The 23901-nt window shown below is 49.0% G+C and overlaps 1 protein-coding gene across 1 annotated transcript; it reads right to left on the bottom strand.

The window, feature by feature from the left end:
- Window positions 1-902: 902 nt before the first annotated feature.
- Window positions 903-1482, bottom strand: LOC143373203 (uncharacterized). Its single transcript, XM_076820193.1, has 2 exons — window positions 1248-1482; window positions 903-1185 (listed from the first exon to the last, which is right to left on the bottom strand). The coding sequence occupies exons 1-2, from the start codon at window positions 1480-1482 to the stop codon at window positions 920-922; spliced, it is 501 nt and encodes a 166-aa protein (XP_076676308.1). The 3' UTR covers window positions 903-919.
- Between the last annotated feature and the right edge of the window lie 22419 nt (window positions 1483-23901).

The following is a 23901-nucleotide window of genomic DNA, read 5'->3' as shown; positions in this document are numbered from 1 at the left end:
CCCAAGGGCTGCGGTTCGCGTTAAAATTTCACGAGCCTTCTTCCGCAAGAATCCCACAGCCTTTACTCCCCACGATGCGATGTGGTGGCGATGGTGGCGATGGTTTAGGCTTTTAGAACGTAGTTTGCCGTATCGTCGTTAACGCGTAAGCAGCTTACCAGGGATACTCGCGCTTTGCGAAATGCTACACCGTAAAATATCCACCGCTATCGCTGGATAGGGAACACGGGAGCTTGTTATATTTGCAATTACGGCCCGCCCCTTCAACCAACACACAACTTTTAATCATCGCCTTCCGTAATTATTACCTCAGGCATACATACATGTATGTATGTATGCATCTCGAGCGATCTTGACCGTGTTCGATAGTTATACAGGTATCGATCGAACCGCGTTCTACAGCTCCCTTTCGCAGTTTCGCCTGTACACTCTGGCGTGGCTCGTGTTTTTGTCGTTGGTAAACCTTTATGGGCTCGTGACCATGCGCGCGCGACCCGCCTCGTCGAATCCGCAGACAAATGGGGCGTTTCGACATTCTGACCCCTGAATTTCGTCGCAGTCTTTGTCAACCGGCATCCGTTCCATTTCTCTCTCGTATTCTTGCTCGTTGTCCAACACCGAACGAGCGAGCGTGGCTCACTTCCCCGAAACCGTCCATTTACGTAAACAACAGCCTTTGCTCCCCTATATGTACATATATAAGTAGTGCCCTCCGCCTGGCCCACTATAACATACACTTGTAACTTAAAAAATGTCACGATTTGCTTTATCGTTGCATTATTCGACCACCCTTTCCACTCGTTTATTTCTAAATAACAATCAGTTGTCGCCGTTCGGTTCCCTAAACACGATAGACGCCCCGAGGAAATCTCAATTCTATACGCACATGCAATTAGGTTCCGAGATAGCAGGACGAATCTTATTTCCCCCTTTTATTCTTACGCTTCCTCCTCGAGCGGCTCCTCTGCTTGGGCACAATTATGGGCGGAGGTGGACCGGGGTCGGGCAGAGGAATGTAATTTCGTGGCGCCTTAAATTCAATTTCGAGCGTGTTCTTTAGGTTGTCGTTGGGCATAATTTGCCTTATTGCCTTGAGCGAAAGCATTTCCTCGTCGGGTTTCTTGGCTGGCGGTTGCTGGTCCGGTATCACGTGAACTTTCGTGCAGCCCTTTTTGCATTTTTCACCTAGGCGAGATGAAGGAGCAGGTTCAACGTCTCGGTTAAAGAAAAGGAATTTGTGCACCTACCTTGCGCGTCCGCGCAATTGAAGTCGAAGCTGAGATTATCCTGCCCGTCGTGCCCCTGCCCCGGCTGGAATTCCCTCTCGGCCTTCGGTATTCTCACGGACAGAAAGTTATTGTCGATCTCGTGCGTAACTTCGTCGTAGGGTGGTGCCGCGTCCGGGTGGGGGCACGTCGGATGAAGGCACCGCGGGCAGAAGCACTCGTTGCCGTCGTCGTCGTCATCGTCGTAACTCGTCATGTTGCTTCACACTTTTTGCCACTCCACTATCCGCGACGCTGTTTGGTCGCAATGTTTTCACCGGCAGATTTTTTGTTTTACAGCTTGGAGGTTCGCCGGACGGACACCATTTTACGAAACGATACGACGGGGACAGCAATCGAACGAGAAATTCTTTCTGTTATCGCCGGATAACGGAATGTGATCCGTTAACGTTGCCATTTCCCCGTGAAAATTACACGGAGCGCGATTAAATTTTCTTTCTCAAAGAAGCGCGCGCGCGTTTCCACGGTAACGTTCCTCGTAGCGCCGTTAAGAAGCGTTACTCTTTTTATTAAACGATTTTATTCAGCTTCTATCCTCTGTTTGTATGTTTGCTTGTATGTATGGTTGAAATCTGGCAACTCAAATTTAACCCACTTCCAACTATACATTTGTCTTGAAACTTTGCAGGGGTGCGTAGTTTGGATGATAATACAATATTTAAAAAAAAAAAATTAACCCCGACCGGGTGAAAAAATTACCCAGTCATGAATAAATATAACCCATAACCACAAATCCAAACGACTTGAAATCAGCCACTCGCGTTCTTTATGAAAGCGACAAAAAGCCGCTGCGTTCGGGACCCTAGACGCATCGCGATTACCGAGAAATGATCCGTCACGTATGTACGAATAGTAAAACTAAAACTTTGCAGGTGTTCGTAGTATATTACCATGAAAATTTTAGTACAAGAAAAGAATTATTTTTTAGTGACTGTAGCACTACAACGTTTAAACAAACTGTCAAACTGTATGCAGCAATAAAAGATATTTGTAAAGAAAATAAAAAATTATGTTAAAATGTAGTAAACTAAAAAATAATTCTTTTCTTGTTTGCTTCAGTTTTGATGGTGTTAATATCACTTTAAATAAAATCGTGGGGCACGATATTTCAAAACAGGATATGAATGATTTTAATACTTCAACTTCTGGTTGCACATGGTGCCCCGCGATTTTATTTAAAGTGATATTAACACCATCAAAATTTAAGTACAATAAAATATTTTTTACGTACACGATTGCATATCAGTTGCTTATTTAATGAATAATGTTAATTTGCATAATTTATTCTAACTAAAGAAATCCTTTTCTATTGGATACAGAGGCACGATTAGCGTAGTTTGGCGTATTTAGTTATTAAGCGTAGCCCCGATGGCAGATGAAAGGCTGGAAAAGCATGCCTTTTTGATATTAAACTTCTGATTGGAAATTAATCGTTGAATAGGGGCGTAGTTGCGGCACGGCGCAAATAACTTGGCCAATTTCGCAAAATTACCTACAGACTCGACTAATAATAATTGCGACGAAGCCGGAAGCGAGATTGAAGCGAAGTGAAAAGTTTGCGTGCGGGCTGATCGGTACGCGAGGTTTGATCGACCGGTTGTGGTCGTGCAGGAAAACACGCGGCAATACGTACGCATAGGTGTATCGTATGCCTGATGGATTAACGCGCAGCACTAATTTTGTTCGATTCGCGCGTATCTTTTCCACGATAATTCTCTGTAGCTGGCAATTTTCTGCGCTTTTACTCTCTCGAAGCGTGCATAAAATATTAATTAAGATAGCCCGCCTGGAATACTCCCTGGAGCTTCTCTGTATTAAAAAGCGCACTTAATTAAAATTTACACGGTCGGCTATAGACGCGTAGCGTAGGAGCAGCTCGCTTGTATACGAGCGACCGTGACAGAAGTACTTAGGTATCTAATTTTTAATGGCACTGTCAGTGTGGCCACCGCGCCGCGCCGACTTAAAAACCCTTATCGATTAATGAAATCGGCCTTCTTACACTTTTTACTGGTTGATCAAAGTTCAAGCACCGACTACAATCGAATAATTATCGGCTTTTAAATGAAATTCTTCGCTAGGGCCTGGCCGCTTTACTCGGAAACTTTTCAAGTTGACGCAATTTCTTGGGTAATACCCAGAGATTAGATTAATTTGATGAATTAAACTGTCTGCTTGGAGTTCGTTAAAGTCGTTACAGCGAGCTGGCGTATAATCGCCTCGGCTCCGATCTATTTTTCCTCTCTTCCTTGGAGCTTGGAATTTCTCTGGTAACAACGCCCGATAGAATCGCGCGGCCAACTACTTTCTTCTTACAATTACTATGTAGGTGTCTATCGAATCAGACTCGCGAGCCCTACTACTTGCAACGATAATGCTCGCAAAAGTTGTGCTACTCGAGGATTCGGTGGAGGAAAGGGACGTTGCATACGTAGAATTTTTGTTGAAACGTGCTTCGCGATTTCACTTGTTCCGCATGAAAAGGAATTCAGCTGGCGCGGCTCCTCGAGCAAGCAGCGCATGGCCCGCTTAATATTTTTCATTCCTTCTGAGGTATGGACGAGGAAAGGAGAGAAGAGTATTCAGATGCGGGTGCAGATGAGTAAGGAGCGTTACAGGGACCGTCCCGGATCCCGGATCCCGGATCCCGGATCCCGGGCAACTAAACGAGACGCGGGTGGCCCGGGTCGCGAGATGAGACAGGATCGTTGTTTTCTCTCTAAAATTTCTTCTGGACACGAAAGTGCAGTGCTAGAAAAGCTTGTCGGAGCTTGGTGGTTTCATTGTCTCGTATTTGCGCCCGTCTTCTTCCCCGCCCGCGGCAGAAAAAGCCTCCCCGTGCGTCGTGTCATCCTGTTGAGTGGATGGATTCATATTTTACCGGGAAATATACCAAGATTGCTGTCGTCGAACGTCCCAACAACTCCGTGTTCGCACTTTCTCCCATCGGCGCACTCGCTAGCCAACTTTTTCCTTTTACCCTGCTGCGACCTTTCCTGTTCGATATTTTAATCTCGAGCTTAGAATCTCTCCAGCTGCGGAATAGGAGAGAGCTACTTAACAAGGTGTACGAGAGGGAGAATGGAAATTCCATCAATCTCTTGGCTCGTCGGCCTAGATACCTAATGTTATGCGGCGTAGCTCTTGTTTCAAGTTCCACCGCCAGCTTCTTCGGCCTGCTAAGGATTTTCACAAAAAGAATCGAAACAGTCGTTATGTTCGGTTCCACGACCCGTTTGTTAGGGATGAACCATTTGCAACGTACTCGGGCGGCGAAATGATGGGTTATGCTAGCTCGCGTGTTATACTGGCGAAAGATCGACTGAAACGCGGCGGGAAGCTTCCAAAGGGCAGCGCGTAGTAGTTGCTGGAATGATCGCGGCGGACAAAGGGTTTTTAATTAAAACTGGGGGGATTAAAATTAATTTCAACGTTGTACTCGCTGGCGTTTTTACAGAGCGTGCAATATTTACGCGTACCCGGAACTTTGTTCGTTTTAGTTTCGCGCGGCTTACGACTATTCGTTTCGAGCATTTGAGTTTGTCGAAACATAAGCGAGCTTTATTTAACCAGGTTGTGGTTCTCCAGAGTAGGTATAATGTCATTGTACGTCAACGTAGCGTATCCATTCTAGGTAACGGCTAACGAGATGACCGCGTAATATCGTTGCGCGAGTTGCCAAGCACGAAACATTTTTAACGAGGCACCCGTGAAAGGATAACCTTCCCGTTCTAATCTCCTCGTCTCTCGTTCATTCTGCGCCAACTTTTCGATCGCTCGAGCAATTAACGTTATTTCATCCGTAGGAAAATAATTTGTTTGCCGACAGATTGCACGCGCAATCAAAGTTATCAACGCTGCAGCACGCGATACGGGATCGATAGCAATACTTTGCCAGCTTGGCGTATACCTTCTGTATGGGCTAACGTTTCTAGCTGGCCGCATTACGGTTCGATAGCTAATGTAAATAGGTACATAGATTGAATGGCTGCTAGCCTCAAATCATCCAGCAGTGGTATTTACCTACCTATGTAACGTGTCTATGTGTCGTGGGAATAGTCGGTAATGAAATCGGTGTGCGTCGACGTTGAATGATGTTGAGTAATGTTATCGCTTCCTTCCGTCATGCATCTGATTACAGGTTCGCCACGCTTCGTCATTAACCAGAAATTTGCAGAGAGAATAATTTTAGAAACTTTTCGTTTAGAGACGCGTAGCGTTCGTTTCGCGGAAAAGTATAAAGAAGAACCGTGGCAGGTATCGGGCTAAAATGGTGAGAAGAATGGAGCGGTATCGACCGCCGCGTCATCGTACGCGTCGATTAATGTAAATCCAATCGAGATTATCGCGGTCTGCCTCTCGTCAATAAAATTGCAATTGCAACGCATCGTTACGTCTCTCGCTATACGCGGCCAGTTTGCGTTCGGGCAATTTGCTCTTGCCAAACTTTAACTCTATTCCGCTATAATAGCCGAGATACCTAAATAAATTAGCGGGGAACAAATAATAACGAGCGAAAGCGATGGCACGCGAGACACGCGTACACAAACTGGCTGTAAATCTCTCTATAGTTTAATACCAAGAATTATTTACAATCGAGGATAATTCGGTATAACTGCTCGCGCTGTTTGTTTCGCCGATTGGCCTGATACGCGATTGTTTGTCGCTATAAATCGATGTAAATCGGCGCAAAGCGGTGTAAAGCGGTGTAAAGCGGTGTAAAGCGGTGTAAAGCGGTGTAAATCGGTGTAAATCGATGTCTGGTTTACCTAACCAAGATATTGCAAGCGGCTGCGATCGGACAGACGATATTAAACGGGCAGAGGGGCGTGATATATTTCAAAGCGCCTTAATTAAAAGCCGTGGAGATAGATAACGATTACGCGATGTCTGGATGCTGCAAAAGACTCGAGGCCGACCAAGTGGTCGATGCCGCGCCGCTCGATGCTTCCCTTTGTATCAAACTTGCGCACTGCCGTCCCGAGATTATTACCAACGTTTATCATCCTTATCGTTCGGACTCGTCCTTGTTTGAAAGGTCCAGTTGCGTAACGGTGCTCGTTCTCCCTCGGTCCATGCTCCTACACCTGGATCGACGAGATCGTTCCCGTTCGCTAACCGAGTGCAGAGCGGCTCTTGAAATACGTTTGCCAATCGATCCAATCAATTTAATTAAGGACCCGATACATTATGCCCTGGACCGCGTCCATTCTAGACCCTGGCATCATTTAGACCATCATCATCACCATTTCATTTCCAATCGTATTCTTCTCCGATTACTTCATTCGTATTACATATCGTATTATATATACGCATTACGTAATTAGGTATCTATCCAAGCTGTTTCTGTTAATGTCCGTTACTTGTAACAAGGAGGCCGCCGAAAGTGCCCAAATGGGTTTGATCGCGTTTTAATTAATGGCAGAGATGGCTCCCCTTTCGATGAATAGAAACTTTGAGGACTCGTGGACGGTATTTAACGCAATATCGTTATTGGGCCACTGCGCGCCAACTTCTGCTTAATTGGGATTTTCCTGGAAGCTTAAGAAATTACTTGCGCTTAATTGTCCGCTCCGGTCCGTTCATTAAGAATCGCTCTCCGACCAGCTCTCTGGTGGCTGGCCACATTTATATCGAACAGAAATTTCTCTTTATCCTCGAAATCGACCTCTTGGAGATGGTTTCCAAGAGCTGGGCAATCAAAATTTCGCAGGGATTCCCATGGTAACGTAACGCGTGGCTGTTTTCTCGAGCAACGGAACAAGCTTGAAAAAAAGGTGCGAACGGAATCTTCTCATCACTTGTATATACGTAAGTAGGTGTAAGTAGGTTCTCGTTTCTATTTTCTTCCGATGATTCGAAATACACGTATACTTTGGATAGGGTTTGACGATTTTCGGGTGGCCGGCGGAGGAAAGGAGGCAGGTCGGAAGAAGAGAGGTCAGCGCGTGACAAATGAGGCTGTTTGTCCGAGGCTCGTGCACACGGATAACGAGCCCTCTCGGAGAGGGGTCTCCATAGGTCCTCTTTGGCTGTCGGCTCTCGCGAGTCGACTCGAGCGGCTCTGCCTCGTTCACCCGAGAAAATTGCGTACTTTAAACACGCCTGTCTACTAGGTACCTCTAATTCTCGAGTACGCCGTTGTTTCTAATTGACGCGGTAATTAGCGGTGGTGAGACGGCCGGTTTCGCAATTAGGAACCGCGACAGGAAGTCGCGTCGCGTCGCGTCGGTCGGCTGAAGAAGAAAATCGTTCAACTAGCCGTTTTCCGTTTTCGGAACATGGGTATAGGTGGAGGAAACGTAGCGCGAACGCTGCCCCGGGTATTAGAAGCCGGAGCAGCGGACGTGTCTGGCATCGAGGAAGCTTGCTTAATTAGCAGCTGTTTGGCGCGTAGATCCGCGTGTAATTACCTATTAGCAGCTGGCCCGATCGAAACGGTGATTCAGCGTTCACTCTCGTCAACGTTGTATCGCGGCCCTCAATTAGGCCATCGCTAAATAGAATCGGCTGGGAGAAGCTGGGATAAGGTGGGTATTTTTCGCTTGGCGTCGCAAATGAGCTGTCAGCTCGACGTCGCCGCCCGTGGCGTGGCGCGGCGCGGCGCATCCCGACCCACCACTATCGATTCATTTTTTCCTTTAAACCTGTCGCCCCGTACCACCTTCCCTTCGTCCCGAGGGTAATGTTAATTCGTAAAAAATTTATCGGCTCGGCAGCGTCGCGGCCAGATCCACGCGATCGGTGAAATTGGGCGAATCGTCGGGAAACGAAAGGAGTACGTGGCGGCGCGCCTCAGCCTCCCTTAAATTCTTCTCTCTTTCTGTTCCTCCTTCTGACCGACAAACGTCATGCTACGTCCTCCTCGAGGTCGCATGGAAGCTCGCGATAATCCGCGAATAAATTCAGCTGCCTCGCGATCTTGCTGACGCCCGTGCCTACGATTTATCGCCGGGCCCGCGCTTCGAGGACGCCTCCCCGGACGTTCCCGGCATGGCATCGGTAATCGTGGACGGAACTCGGCCTCGGGCTCGGAATGTCCTCTACTCGTACATATATTTTTCTCGCCCGATTTTCATTAGATCCTCGGCGTGGCGTTTCACGCGCGTAGACGCGGCTGGGATATGCAAATTGGATGGCAGTATCTCAGCTCGGGCCGCATATGGGGACCGTGGATATTGGAAGAGAAGGCAGTGCCGCGACGCGACGTAGTCGGTCGGAACGTCGCGTCGGAAGACGAGAAAACTTCCGCGAGAAAGAATTCTTGGTGCAGCTTTTAAAGAGATTCCGTTCGGTGCGTCGGAAACTCGTGGAAATACCAGTCTCGGAGTAATAACAGTTTTAAAAGGCCACCACGGTTCAGATGGTTGTTTGGCGCGTTTCCTCGTTTAGGAACTGTGGGAGAAGGAAAGAGAAAATGCTAGGACATCATTTATATTATCGAAAGTGGGGAAAGCCGTCCCCGTCCGGTGGGCGCAAGGCGAAACATAGCGGTTTTCGGCTCATAACCTATAAGGAGCGGCCGCTTATAAATAAAATGGATGGACCCGAAGACAGTGCCCCCTAAAGGGCGAGCCTGGGACATGGTATTATGGTGGCTGATCGGAACCAATAAATCACCCGGTGGTCGGTCCCCGATGACGTTAACCATCGATCATTCGCAATTCGCAATTCGCGGCAAGGGATCGTCGACCCAGAGCGCGGGGGTGTGCACGAGACCTAAACTAATCGATATTCCACCATTAAGTAGAGACACTTAATTAAGATCAATAAGGCTTTTGATGCGACATTAACGCTATATGACGGTTCACTTTGACACATTGGCGCGCGCGGAACTATGGAACGCGTCTCGTTCATCGATGCGTTCGCATTAACGAGTTTCCGCTTTCTGATGGACGATTCCGCGACCCGAACATACAACCATCGATTAACGCGTTCCATTACCTATCGCCGTGATGCCCTGTCATTCGGCATTTTATCGAGAATTTATTTACCTATAGGTAGTTTGCTACCACCGACTTTTCCATAATTTCGTCCTCAACACTTTGCCCCTTTCTCCGTTATTCTTTCGTATTCCACGACCGGATCGCGCGCGAATCCGTAGAGGTTTCAATATTTTATGCGCAAGTCGCTTTTGCGCCAGTCTCGTCAGCCGGTGAAAATATGTTTACACGCCGTTAGGTGTAGCACCTCCGGGAGAGAAACGTTACTCCGAACAAGTAAAACGTCAAGCCGACGTTCCTGAAATAATACGCGCATAGCTCGCCAGTTTATCTTGATACACGCGGCATTTCCTCGATACATAAAATAGTAGCATCCGTTTATGGACGTAGAGGGAGAGCGTTTCGAATGTGCTCGTTCCACGTGATAAATCTCAGCCAAGCAGAGCGATATCGTTCGTAAGCATTTGCGCGTAGGACGTGTACCCTACTCCATGCATCGAGTCCGTCTACGTCTCCGCGTTCTATCGTAAAAATCACCCCTCTCCACGCGCGCGCTCGCATTGGTCCACCGTATTTCAGGACCATTTACACGGCGAAATTAATTGCTCCGTTTATGTGCAGTGGCCCGCGTGCCCGTCCAAGAAAACTACCTACCTGCAAATTTTCACTGAAATATCCGAGTTTATTTTCAGCGATCCGTGCATCGAGTCACTCAGCCGTTGGAGATTAAATTTTATTTCAGCGAGTCGCCAGTTTTCCGTGGAAAATAACGCGTCCGTAAATTCGGGTCACCGATTCCGGGATCCTGGGATCCCGGGATTCCGACTTTTGCGCGAATAAACTGGCCTGATTTGCCGGATCCGCGGATTTATTAGCGCCGAAACGAAATAACGTTGGGAAGCGTCGCGCACGGTCTTTCCGAGGATTTAACGTCCTCGCGCCGAGCTAACGACCTCGCTTCCGGACCTAACAGAGGCCAACGAATCACGCGTTGCTATTAGCATCAGACCTCGGCTGCTCGCCAGTTCAGACTTAATCGACTAATAGTAGATACCTTACATCCAGATAGGCACTTCACTTGGATCACGGTCTCCACTTATGTACCTTATCCGAGTATGTATCTACTGTCTCTATGGCCTATGGCTTCGCAGTTTGCATTCGTGGCGATCAATCCAGTGGGTCGTTAAGCGCGATCGTCGTAAGATTGTGGGAAAAAATTGTCCTTATCCCAAGCTATCCAACGGCCGTAAATCTGATTCTCGAGACAAGAATATTATCTGGAGTATAAATTGGAGACGCGCTTGAGCAATTTCATTGATTTATCGAGCTGGCCGAGATGGTTTCTCGAGGGATGGAACAGAGAGACATCGAAGCGTGCCGGACAGTGGTATCTTTGAACTTTATTTGCCAGCGGTGGATCGAGGCTGGCCGCGGGCTCATTACAGCGGCGCATTATCCAAATTGCAGGCATTTCGTAGGTCTGTTTGTTGGCAACCCGTTTCGCCACCGAGCCGAGCAGCCGAATTTATGGCGTTCTTGCATGAGATCACCCGCGAACGTAATCCTTCCCTTCCAAGACAAAATTTTCCCTCCTTCTACGATCATCTATCTCCCTTGCTCGCGTATCGTTGGTTATCGTCGACTGTCGTCGCTTCGCAAATCATTTCTGCGTCGTTACGATCGCTGATCCGTGAATCCCCGACACTCCGCGATCGCGCGACTCCACCAGCTTTAACTTATCGTTAGAGTTGCAAGGTTCGGTGGCGGCAAAGTACAGGGAACAAGGAACAAGGAACAGAGAACAAAGAACAAAGAACAAACCGCTCACGTTCTCCGTGCAAAGGAAAATATTGACAAACTCGGAAAGTCGAGTTGGCAAACTCGTCCTATCGGGACAGCACAGTATTTCCGGGCCGGATTAAATAGGTGGAAGCGGTCGGATAATCGTTGTTGGCTGCACGCTTTACGAAACCACCGGCGCTTTTGTCGGAAGTCTCGACAGGGCGATTTAAGCGACGTCCAAACTACGGAGACTTACGGGCGTGACCTATATGAACCCAGCCGAGCAGCGCCGCGCGCCGTGCCGTGCCGTGCCGTGCCGTGCCGCGCCGCTGCAACTAAAGTTACGGCCACGGAAATAAATCCGGTTTAGTCCCACGGGAAGAGACAGATTTATTTCCGGAGGAACATTGGACCATCCGTGCCTCCCCCATTTCACCTATTCCAGCCGTGTGCGCATTCACAGAAATAGGAGCGATTACGAGGGTGTGCGGTTCGAGCCGCGAGATTATTTTCAGCCACCGATAATGTCGACTGGTTCTTATCGGTGATGGATTAACGGTACCCACCCCGATACCACGGATTTCAATAAGCGCCGACCAACTTGGGCCGGATAAAAGTGTATTTCCGAAGGGATTTCGGTAGCGGTCGTTGAAATTTGCCCCTGTTTCGCCCCCGATTCCTCCGCCTTCCACCGTTCACGGAGTAATTCCGGAAATGCGTTCTTGTTTGTCGCATATCAAAAGACAGCAGGTGTAGGTTGGTACGAGTCGATATACCGCGAATCGAATTATCGTTTGCTTTGACGATATCGTTTAAAAGGCTGGCCATGAAAAAGCGGCTTTACGCTTTTTGCGCGGTGCCGCTGGATACCGAATGCTCTCGCTGTTTAGCAGGCAAAGTTCTTTCACGTTCCCTTTTATCCCGTCGCCGTCCATATCGCTGTCGCATCCGTGATAATGCGAAAGCAGTACGCGCGTGGTAAGATTCGATCAGCTACCGATAGAGCAAGCCGGTTGGAAGGAAACCGCGATAATTTTTGCGTCGAAATAAGAGATTTACGAGGAAACCTCTTGGACGCATAAAGTGAATACTGTACGGGGTATATGTACGTAGGTACGTTGAGCAGAGACGAGGAGGGACCGCAAGGCGCAAAAGGACGCGGCGTGGCTATGTATACACGATTACCCAAGCACCCATGTGCCGTATGCCGTATGCCGTATGCCGTATACCGTGCATACGTATGTACGTGCGGAGCATAGGTGACAGAAGGAGGGCAACTTTACCGAAGAGTGTCTAGCTCTCGTGTGATTGAAGCTCGTCCAGGTCGAAGGAGCTCCACGTAGATGGAGGTGAAAGGAGGCGAAGCCTTCACCCTCTTAAGCCGTCCACAGTCCACGCTCCACGCTCCAAGATAAATCCCCCGACGTGCTGCTCTTACCAACTAACGGGATTCCTCGAAATAGTAGGTACGCTTAGTTACCAGAAGGGTTCTCCGCTATGCTCGCTCCTCCACTTTTGGTAAAACGATCCCACGGCGATACCTGGCGACAGTCCACGAGTCACCGACGCCGAGGCCACGTCTGACAACTCGCAGCCAGACTTTCTTACCGTACGCCCACACAAGTAATTTCCCCTGGATGCGGGGATTTTGTCGAGCTTGACGATTCCCAGCCAGATATTTTATTGCTCTTCTGCGGGGCTGGCCTCGGTATTTAGCTGCTGCCACAGCGTAATTAATTGCTTGAATCTTGCGGAACGGGAATGTTCATTGAGACAATAAGAGGAGACGAGCCCGAGGTTTTACCAACTACGCGTTGTAATCGCGGTGGCGGGGATAAAACATTTAACGTTCTTCCGTTGCTTGGGCACGGGCAACTTTCGAGACCGAGGGAGATACAACGTCGTCGTAGCGACCAATCTCTTTTGCCAGTGAAACGCGCCAACAGTCGTGCTCTGTGCTCTGTGCTCTGTGCTCTGTGCTCTGTGCTCTGTGTGTAGGTATGGGTACATCGATAAAGATTTTACTCGGAAATTCCCTCGCAACAGATGAGTGCGCTGCTTGCGAACGGTACCTAAATATTTAAACCGCGAATTTATTCGTTTGCTCCGCCGTTACTTTGACGCGGAAAAGGTTTAGCTTCGCGAACATTGAACGTTGCGCGTGGACGTTGGAGATTACGAACCAAGTTACATTTCGATGTAACGATGTTCCGCGGCTGCAGAATCGCTATCCTGTTGGTTATTTGGTATTTCGACAGTGGTACGAGCCAGCGAAGGAGCGAACCAGAGGACGAGGCGCCTAGGTATTCGGAGCGTTTGGTCAGTCCGCGTCCGTTCTCAGTGTTTAATCCCCCCGCCCTCGTAAAAATGTTAATTTTAACGGACGATTAAGCTTCCACGGGCACGATTAACGCGACGCACGTCGCGACTCGAATTTCTTCGGCCGTAATTGCGTTTTGTTTTCGTGCTGGTCTCGATAATCGAGCGGCCGCCCTTACAAAGCACTCGTCGACATCGCGAACAATGACAAATGACTGCCTGGACCACTGTGTAATTTTCCAGCAGCGATTAGTTGGAGAAGTGGTTCTTAAGTCGTTCGTAACTTTCTAGCCAAGTTCCGGAAGCGGGGGTGCCTACTTGTTTAATGGATCGTTTAATCGGATATCGAAAGTTTCAAGTTGGAGCGTCTGTCAGAAAATTCGCTGTCGTAATTTCCAACAGCCACGTCGCGTCACTCCGGTGAACCGTCGATACTCAACCCACCCGTATCTCGCCCGAAACATTCTTCCCAAATATTTTGCAACGTACTTGCATACTCTGGATTCCAATCCGAGCGGTTGCTCCGAGAGAACGCCGACGAGTCGCGTGGTGCCGTGTTTCACCTTTCTCCTTCGAATCAGATTCGTTAGAATTTTTTGTTAATCAGCTACCTACGACTTTTATCATCGTTATCGTTATCCACCTCCCGAGGCGAGCAGACACCTGATGGACCTCGGCCGCTGTTAATTGCTTCAAGATTTATCACCGATACTATTTCGCTACACCTGCTCGTCTATTCTGTTATACCTATAACAGTTATAACGGAATAGCATTGAAAGGAGGGGGAGAACAGATCGGAGTATGCAGAGAAGAGAAGCAGAGAAAGATTTTTTCTCTTTACCCCTTTTTCTCTTTTCCTCTTTTTCCTTTCTCGGAGGGAATTAAAAACTTTTATTACTACCAGCACGAGCAATATTTGAATTCAGAGGCTGAAAGTACTGGAAAGTACCTAGAGTGTGCCTGCAGGTGCGGTCGAGCGCGGTCTCTGCAATATGTTCGGTAAAACGTTCGCTTTTTTCGATACGCCGGCGCGCGGCGCGGCGTGGCTCGGGATGGATCGGCGCCGTGACACAGGGCTTGGCTGGCTTAGTAATTGCGAAATGTCAGGCTGCTAAAACGTATTTCAAGTCGAGCTCGGTATTTAAAAGTTGTCTGCGCTCTTTGATGTACTTTCGAGCATAGATACGAGTTCGGAGAGGGAGGATGGCTGTGCGCGAGATTTCAATTGAACCACACGGCTCCTTTATATTACTTATACATACATATCTAGTGTGTATGTACGTTTTGACCGTATCGTGAAAGGGGAATCGATTATTACCTATAGCTGCACCCCCCTCCCATTTATTTCTCCTTTTTATTTTTCACCAGCTTCATTATACCCGTTAACTATTCCATCCGGGTCTTTGCCTGCGTATTTTCCTACTGTAAACTTTGTCTTTTGTTCCGCCTTCAACTCTGCCACCATGTTTCCACTTTACGGAGCTGCGTATTTCACGTTAGCATCGCCCAGGGAAAAATTATACCGCACTCTCCCTCATTTCTTTCCATCGTTCTCCATCGCTCCGCGAGCCGTACTTACGGCGTCGTTCGTCCGCTCCTCACTCTCCTTTCATCTGTTTTCAACGAGAAAATCCATCGTGCCGCGAACCTGTACGCGTAAGGTATCGTGCACGAGATGATGCACGCGTAATTCTCTCTCGCGCCTAAGTAGTAAACTGGATAACTTTGCCGCAAGAAATCTTAGGGAAGCCGGCGCTACACAGCCGCGCAAACGTAGTTTATTACTCGCGAAAGTCTTGGGAACAGGCGCAGCTACCTACCTATAATGGGCAATAATAGGTAAAGCATATTTCTCGTTTCGCTGCCTGGAGAGCTCAACAAGACACAAGGGCGGACCCCCTCCAAGAGTAATAAAATAGAAAAATATTACGACATTGTGTATTATTCTATATAAATAATTAATGTGAATTTACTTATTTAGGCTATACAATCAGCTAGAAAAATGTACTTATGTACTTTTACATATTTCGCCCCCTCCTGGAAGGAATTAAAACGCGCGACGCGAGGCAAACGGGTATTCGGTTTTAGCCGAAAGGTGCTCGGGACGATGCGCGAGTGTTTTCTTTTTCGCTGTAGACAGCACGCGAGGAGACGCTGCTACACGAAATCTTGGGAAGCAAGGGACGACGAGTTTACGTTTACGTGCCTCGAGGAAAGGAGAAACAGAGGAAGGAACGATACTCGTCGTCGGCGGCTAAATTTCTCGGCACGTTCTAGCTGCTTCCCTTTAAAAATGCTTAAGATGACGGGAATGAAGGCTGAATCCGCGTATCCAGCGCGCTCTGTCACCACTACCCTATTATTCTTTTAATAAATTTCCTTGGACCTGTGTACCTTGGACCGAGCGTATAACGCTTTTACCATCACGCGTGCAGCCTTTTCACTGGCAGTCGATTTTTTGACTTTCAGATGAGCACGGCCCATGAATATTTCTCGTGGAACTGCGTTATTGAACGCGCCCAACGCTCGTTGCTCGTATAAACTTCTCCAACGGTCTCACACAGAAGTGAAAAGAATAAAACAAAAGCGGGAAATAAAAATAAAAAGAGGAATGGCAATGGGGAAGGGTACACCCGGTCGAACGGCGCGGCCTGCGGTGATAGGTTTTTAAAGTAACGTGCTTTTCCGCGAACGATGAATTTTATTCAAGAGACGTAATCGGTTAACCGACACTGTCGACGCCGACGGAAACACAATTCGACGAGCTCGTCCCTGCGAATATCGGCGTGCGAGCAAATTCGATGCCGGGGCATGTCGCGTGTCGCGTGTTCGGACCTTCGGACGGCGCGATCTATAATCACATTATCAAGGACGCGTTGTCCGCTTTGCTCGGATTTCTCCTAGGTATCCCGTCTATCTACAGGTATGATCGGGTAGGTAGGCTTTGGAGTACTGGTGATGCTGCGATATCGAACGCTGACTAGGTGAAAATTCCCGGTAGAGAAGCGACTTGATTAACAAAATGGCCTTATCCACTTATATTTGCTGGTTCGATTATTTCGTGCTGGGGCATTTTATTGATTAGGTAGGTACCTACTTCTACTTGACAATGGATGGACTCGGGAGAGCAGCGGTACTTGCCGAACAATATATCTTATCGATTATACGGGGCACGGGGAGAGGGGGGTGGGGTGGCGGACTCTCGGTGAGGCGTTAATAAACCACCGCGACCGCCCCTTCGCAAATAGAACCATATATTATGAAGGACTCGTCGAGTCGGTGGTTATGGTCGGATAATCCAAACCGCATCGATTGATCGGCGAGCTCGCAGCGCCGCAGTCGCGGCATTAACGGTACGAAGAGCCACAAACTGGCAGGGAACGCTATGAAATGCTCGAAACGCGTTACGGGAGACGCACGGAACCTAGGCGAAAGCGGGAAAGAATGCGCCAGCGAAAGTCGTGGTTGAACGAATGCTCGGTTAATCTCGGGGATGGCGCGAGGGTTTAATAATGCAGAAGGGAAACAGTTTCCAAGGATCTCGGGCTAGAGGGGAAGACACCGTGCGGACTCGTCGAGCAGATTACGGTTTAATCTCGAGCAACTTACAGCGAATTTCAAATTCTAATGAGCGAAACTTTTCACTTTACAAATCGTACTAAACTCTGGTATATTCACGAGTGGCGGGAATTAACGAGACCGTGATCGCGTTGGCGCGACGATATGTATTTGATCCGTACCTCGTGACCGCTCGCGACCGTTCGTGATCGCGGTGTTGGAGGTTGTCCGTTGACAAATACGAAAAATCGTGCTGGACGAAGATCGAAGGTGGGCCGCAGCGGGCCCCTATTAATTTTCATCGACGCGGCTTGACAAAACCACTTTGAAAACGTCCCGGAGACAAATAACGTCGTCGCTCCTTTCGTAAGAGTGATGCACGGCCGCCATCGCTCCTGCCGGCTCCTCGCCAGTATCCCGACTCGGAATTCCCGAGGTGAAACTACCCTCCAACCCCGATTCCCTGCTTCCCTTGGCCCTCAACCGAGCCACCTCGTTTTCTAGTCCCGTATTTCATTCCTCGGCCTTCTAGCGAGCGCGTGTGTGTAAACGCGCCCCAGTACCACTCGTGGCCATAATTCCGTTTAACAGCGTCGCCCCGCTGGCAAACATCACGACGGAAAGACGGCGACGACGACATTCATCCTGTAGCAGAGCTAGACCACGGCCAAGCGTTGTCTTGGCAGGTCCTGATCCGGTGACGGGGGATGGAAGAGGAGGATGAAAAAGATAATTGTATTTTATGAATTCGAGATAAGCCGAAAACTGCTTTCAACTGGAACCACAGGGATGAAGGGCAGGAGGTGGTAGGAGATTGTAGGAGGCTGAGAAAGCGGTGGTCGAGTAGGGTGCACGAAGAAGGGATGCCCTGCATAACATCAACATAATTTTCAAGAGCCGCGAGAGGTCGCATTTCCATAATGGGATGCATCGAAAGCTGGGGGCTTGGCTGGTTTGCTTCCACTCTACCCTTTCTCCTTCGTTCTTTGGTTATGCCGCCTACACCTCTCGCTCTCTCTATCTTTCTATCTCTCGTCTCTCTTGATCCCGGTAACGGTAATACGCTTCAGTCTCGCATCTAGAGCAAAACGTCGAAAAGGGGTTGCTCGAGTAACGACGACACCGCAAAACGCCAGCCGTGCGATTCCTCGTGTTTCGTACGTGATGGATGAGACTGGTCTTTCTGTCTTCCCCGCGAATTTCTCATCTTTCTTTTGCTTGTTTCGCATCCGCTCTGGCTTCTTCTGGCCTTGCCCAACTTCTTCGCCGTTCGCCCTCACCGAGCTTTCGTCGCGTTTAACCCCGCTCCACTGGCTGCAGCTCGAAATTCCCAAAGTTTCGCAAAGAAATCGCTAGACCGCTGTCTCTATCGAACGATATGAACGCGCCATATGGCTTGGCGTTTCGTGCTTCCTTCCGCCCGGTCTATTGCTAGTCCATCTCTGGTCCATCTGGCTTTGGCCGGCTCTCTTCTAGCCTCTCTTCTCGCCATTTTTATCAGCCAACCAAATGTATTCCATCGCGCGCCTGTATCCGATGTAGCTTTGTGCGCGATGCGGCACGCGACTTGCCTTGCATCGTCAATTTCCCCGACTTTTAATGCGCGCAAAACGATTGGCCGAGCAAGTTGCATTTTGGCCCAGCTCGGAACACGCCGTAGTAGATGCATCAATGTCGAAACGGACGGACACTCGATGGAAGATTGTGCCGTCGCTCTGCAACTTGTGTTAAACTAAGTTTCGTGCCGGTCCATACAACTTGCTATATAACTGTTGGACGACAAGAATTGACGAGCAGGAAGTTTGACAGCGATAACCGGGCTGGCGAGGGGCGTCGGGCGTCGTGCGTCGGGCGTCGGGCGTCGGGCGTCGGGTGTCGGGCGTCCGGGTGACGCAAACATTACGGCGACTCGATCGTGTCCAGTAAAACGATAGATTTTCGTTAAGCCGGGCGACAGTATTGAAAAATCTGTCATATAGTAGACGCGTCGTATGACAGACGCATCCGTGGGGTGTAGTAAAAGTTTGCGGCAGTGTGCGAAATCGTTGGCAAATTCAAAGCGGTTTTACACACTCGATACACCCACGGGGACGGAAACAATTGACTTGGTTTTTGTTGGTGCTGCTACTTAGGTACTCTACTAACAACTAACTACTTGGGACGACGCAGGTCTGTTCTGCAACGTAGCGTATTTCACTGCGAGCGCAAAGAGCCCGCTGTCAACACCTATTAACGTGTGCAACTGAAAGTTCTTCCCGGCCAAGGACAAAATAACAAGTTTTTACTCGCAGCAATCGTCGAAAGCGATCGACCGATGAGTTTCAGGACTCTCGGTTAGTCTGCACTCGTTGCAAAGCTATCACTTTAAAGGGTATCGCATTTTTCGAAGGATCGGAGGTGGATGGAAGCCACGGAACGGACGGAAACGGATGGAAGCAATCGCTGCCTATGTAGGCTCTACGCCTCAGGCCCTAGGTCGTGCCCAGTTGCGGTCTCGATATCCCGCGCGCAATTGAAATCGGATCTACCCATTGTAGATGCTTTCAAACGACAGAATCATCATTTCGGCACGCAAACGGCTCGTATACGTATGCCGAGCCCCGATTGTGATATTCGACGCCAGCGGGATGCGAGAGCCAGGACAAAGGAGAAAAGAATCGAGCGAGAGACGGCAATCGAATTGCCCATTTGGTTTCACTAGCAGCGGGGATGCGCTAACCTAAACTCGGGAATGTTCGTTTGACGTCGACGCGACGACGACGACGACGACGACGGCGGTGAGCCCGTTGCAAATTATGCCGCAGTTTTCATTACGCTTGCTAATTTGGCTTCGACCAGAGTTACGAAGGTTACACAAAAGAACGGGACGACGAACGTTGAAACCCTCTTTTCACCGTAACCGAGCGCTGTTAGGAAGCGTAGAGAGAAAAAGTGTATGTATCTACTACTTAGTAATTTTCATCGCTGGACACTTTGTTTCCCGGCGCTGGCCATGTCGGGACGTATGAAAAAAGACGGAGAAAGTAGGAACTAGGAACAGAAGCTCATTTTGCGGCCGAGTATTCGGTCGTTTGACGTGCTATGGCTTGATCTCAAAGGCGCCCGAGAGTCTTCTTCTTCTCGTAGGTCGGACCTCGGTCGAGCAAATAAACTGTCGCACTTAAGAGCCTTTAGAGAACGGGTTGACCCAGCAACGGTCTTACAGTTTGCTCGAGGCGACAGCTAGAGCGAAGATGAAAGAGAACCGAAGTAATTACGTTTGGGTGATGGCGAGACTTGAATCTTCGATCCTCCAGCACTGAGCCCGGAAGAAAGGAGTTAGCCAGCCTTTCCCGTTTTTCGTTTCGCAACGAGGGGGAAAGAAGCGAAGCGTCGCGTCGAGTACCTAGAGCGAGGATTTCCGTTTTCCGGAAAATCGGACGTCTGCGTCCTCCGCGTAAATGTTTTGCTCATTTCTCCGCGCAGGTTTCGCCCATTCCATGGTTTAGATGACCTAGTTCATTCACGTGCATTCACGTTCGTTCGTTTCGAGTGGAATGCATCGCGCGTCACGATGCAGCCGATATGTACCTATTTAAGTAGGTATGTTGTATGTACATACGTATATGTAAGTACATAAGTGCAGGCCCTTAGCGTGGACAACGGTATTCGGGTATTGTGTTCATTTCGAAGCAATTACCTCGACGCACGTGTACGGATATTAATAGGGAATGGTTAGCGAATTCGTTGAGTTGGTTGGAACGGGCCGATAACACGAGTAACCGGAAAACCCTGAGATTACACACGGTTTGCTGGCGAGCGAACGAGACTCTGCGAGGGGTTTTGCGCCGGCATGAAAATTAGTCCGGTCTTCTTGGTCAATTTACGGGGTAAGATACCATGTCGAAGTTGGCTAAGTTTATGACTTGGTGGAGGATCCCTCGCCGCGCCATGCCGTGGCGTGGCACGATAACGGTGGGTGTAGCGCGCCAGCACGATCGAGCAACCGAGGATGACGAGTACGAGGAGCACGGGTTTACGTATACGCCTAGCTTTGTACCCGCTTTCATTAACAGCCACGGGTATTATCAAATAATAACTTGGACCTGGCGAACCCCCGCGATCCCCTCGTGTCCCCGAGGGGCTACTACGAGAATCGATAGCAGTTTCAGACGAGTTGCGCTCTCTCTCTCTCTCTCTCTCTCTCTCAATAACAATCTCTCGGGCTCTCGAGTACGCTCGCGCGTTATCTTTACAGCCGTGTCTCGCACCGGTTAGCTTTCAATCTCTGCAAATACTACCCACGCTCTCCTTTCTTTTCGTCCCTTCGAATGTACTTGCTCCGGCAGAATCCACTCCAACAACTACGTAGTAAAGCAATTAACGGCGATCAGGATGGTCGGATAGACACGATTCCAATCGATAGGTCGCAGCTGTGGGTGAACGTAGATACCCGGGTACATAGGGGTAAAAGACGGAAGAAACGATGAACCGTCGTCGCTTTTTTCACGTCGAAGATAAATTTCACAGCTCAAGGCGAACGACAGGTATGGCGACTCGCGAGTCCAGAGCTAGCAAGTTAATATCCTGCCGTGAATGGAGTCGACAGGTCTTTCCGAGCCGAATTTAACCTACTCCAGGCCGTATAGCGCCGTTTTACCGCCTGTATCGTTGATACCAGAGAGCAAGCAAATTATGGCTTGTTTAAATACTCGAGCTTTACTCGTTCACGAATGCGGAAAACATTGGGGGAAAGCCTAAGAGAGCGACAAGGGAAAGAGGAAAGTGGGGGCGAGATGATGGCGATAGAAGGCCACTCGCAAGGTTTGCCAAGATTTACGTGCTCGGAATTTCCTGCACGAATGCTTTGAGCGTGAGAAATTCTTCGACGCGACTCTCGCGAAAGCCCTCGCGTAGGTACCGTCGCAGCGCACCGCGACGCGATCCCGTGCTTCCGTAGCCTGTACAGCCTGCGCAAAGTGGCAACATCTACCTATGTACCTAAGCGCTTAGTTTATCGCTTCTGACAGGTCATTCGACGCTTCTCTGAGAACCGCAAGTATTGCCGTATCTTATCTTCTCTCTGCTTGGAAGTTTTACAGAATCGTGTAACCGGGTTGCGCATCGTCCAAGAGGCAGACACGAGCAGCGACCATCTCGTAATATCGACCACGCTATGCAGAAACTCTTGACGAATTACGGTTCCGTAGAGCGTGCATAGAAGGCTGGCAGGGACGGGCACGTAGAGATGGAGGGCCGTTGACCCTGAAGGGAAGCCCGAATGGAGCAATTACGGTCCGAGCAGAACTAAACGCGCAGTAGTCGCGGTTGCCTGTTGTTCGCTGTCCGGGATTACCGAGGTCGTTAGACCGAGAAACGCTGTCGTAACTCGATTAATTTATACAAGCCGGCCCCGAATCAAGACGGTACGCCCTTAATGCGCCAGCTAAATTCTCCCTCGTCGTTTCTCGTTGGAAAAGTCTCGTTACATCGCCTCGGGGACGTTATATGTATGTATATTGTAGGTAGGTAGTATGTATCGGCCGTCCGCTCCCGAACCAGTAATCGCTGCTGATCGAACTTGGCGTCGAGTCGAGTATAGCCTCGAGCAATTATCCTAGCACGGTGTAGGTACAGTTAGTTGCGAAGTAACTTGCCGCCAGTAGCGCCACGTAATAAGGATCAGTTGATTGCAGGCTAATCTCCTCTGGTTTTCGTTAGCCTCCCTGCAAGGGAAACTGAACGGATTTCGAAATTCCAAGTAGGCGCGCGTCTATGGCCTTCTGACCTCTGTGGAGTGTGGCCAACGGCGGGTTAGCTCTGACGACTTGCTCGTCCTTGGGCCTGCATCGTCGCAATGAGAAATACCGGCGGAAAGCGCCCGCGTTATTATGGATATTCGTTAGAAGTTTCTGGGGAGTGGAGCGAGGAACGACAATGAATAACCAGTAAAGGAAACGGTTCGCTGTGCATAGCATGTTCGTGTAGCTCGTTAAACGCGATTCGTAATAATAGTTGGGTAAACGGTGACTGGACTAGTCTAGATTCGGTACCTAATACGAGTTTTCGGTGAATTCGGTTATCGCGGCGCAGCTTAAAAATTTTCACGCGTTTCTCTTCGTTCTTCGCGGGAGACGGAGGAGCTAAATATTGCTGGCGCTTTATCGCAGGCTGGATAAATAGGTTTTAATTTAGAGCCGTTGGCCGATGTTAAATTTCACGACATCGCACGCCGTGCGGTATTCTTCTTACTCTATCACTCGGTTGCCGTGAGAAATCTTTCCGGGCGTAATTTATAGTTAGCCGGTTATGAAATGGCGGTATAGGTATGCGTGGGCACTCGCCAGTTTTATCTTCGCTATAATATTAGAAGGCTAATATATCCCCGTTACGCTTCCGACCCCGTGTATTTTCTGTTTAACGCGCGATCAAAGTAGCAAACGCTTCCGGCCGATCGAATTCGATCGGCCAACGAGTTTCAAATCAACGACAATTACTTAGCTAACAATAAGTGAAACGTCTACACGGCCCCGTACGCGTCCTCGTTGATCGATTTTTCTGCTTTCGAATCGACAAGAAAATTTCGCGCAATACAGTTGCGTGCAATGAACGCAGAAGCGACAAGCATTAAACTAACGTAACGGTAATTACTAATTAACGTCATTCGGGATAGGCGTTCACGGACGTTTGACTCGCTGCGAGAAGCGAAATTGTTTACACTTGTTTGCCAAGCGCGCAAAATGTTCCGAGCGACGTCGGGCAAATATTTCGTTTCAGAGAGAAATTAAAGCAGACTTTCCGAGTCAGTGGCCCGGGAACGCGCAAGGATTTGTTGCATAGACGTTCGCGATACGAGGGAAATTAAACAGCCGCGGATTTCGCTTCCTCGAGGCATTTACAACATTCACCGCCGCGCCGCGGGATGTTACAAGTTGCTACAAGGGCGGCAATTACATGTTTATAATGCACTTTGATCGCTGAAACGTTTATATAGCTGCTGGATTCGTTTAATTCCGCCTGGAGCCTGTTGCCCG

The sequence above is a fragment of the Andrena cerasifolii genome, chromosome 9, assembly GCF_050908995.1.
Source record: "Andrena cerasifolii isolate SP2316 chromosome 9, iyAndCera1_principal, whole genome shotgun sequence".
Classification (NCBI taxonomy): Eukaryota; Metazoa; Arthropoda; class Insecta; order Hymenoptera; family Andrenidae; genus Andrena; species Andrena cerasifolii.
Note: the sequence above shows the minus strand (reverse complement) of the source record. Positions and strands in the feature narration are given on the sequence as shown.

What these genes read in the sequence shown, in the direction of transcription:
- LOC143373203 (XM_076820193.1), bottom strand. Translation starts at nt 1,482, where the DNA reads ATGACGAGTTACGACGATGACGACGACGACGGCAACGAGTGCTTCTGC. An exon ending in CAATTGCGCGGACGCGCAAG is followed by an intron (nt 1,186 to 1,247) that starts GTAGGTGCACAA and finishes CATCTCGCCTAG; the next exon opens with GTGAAAAATGCAAAAAGGGC.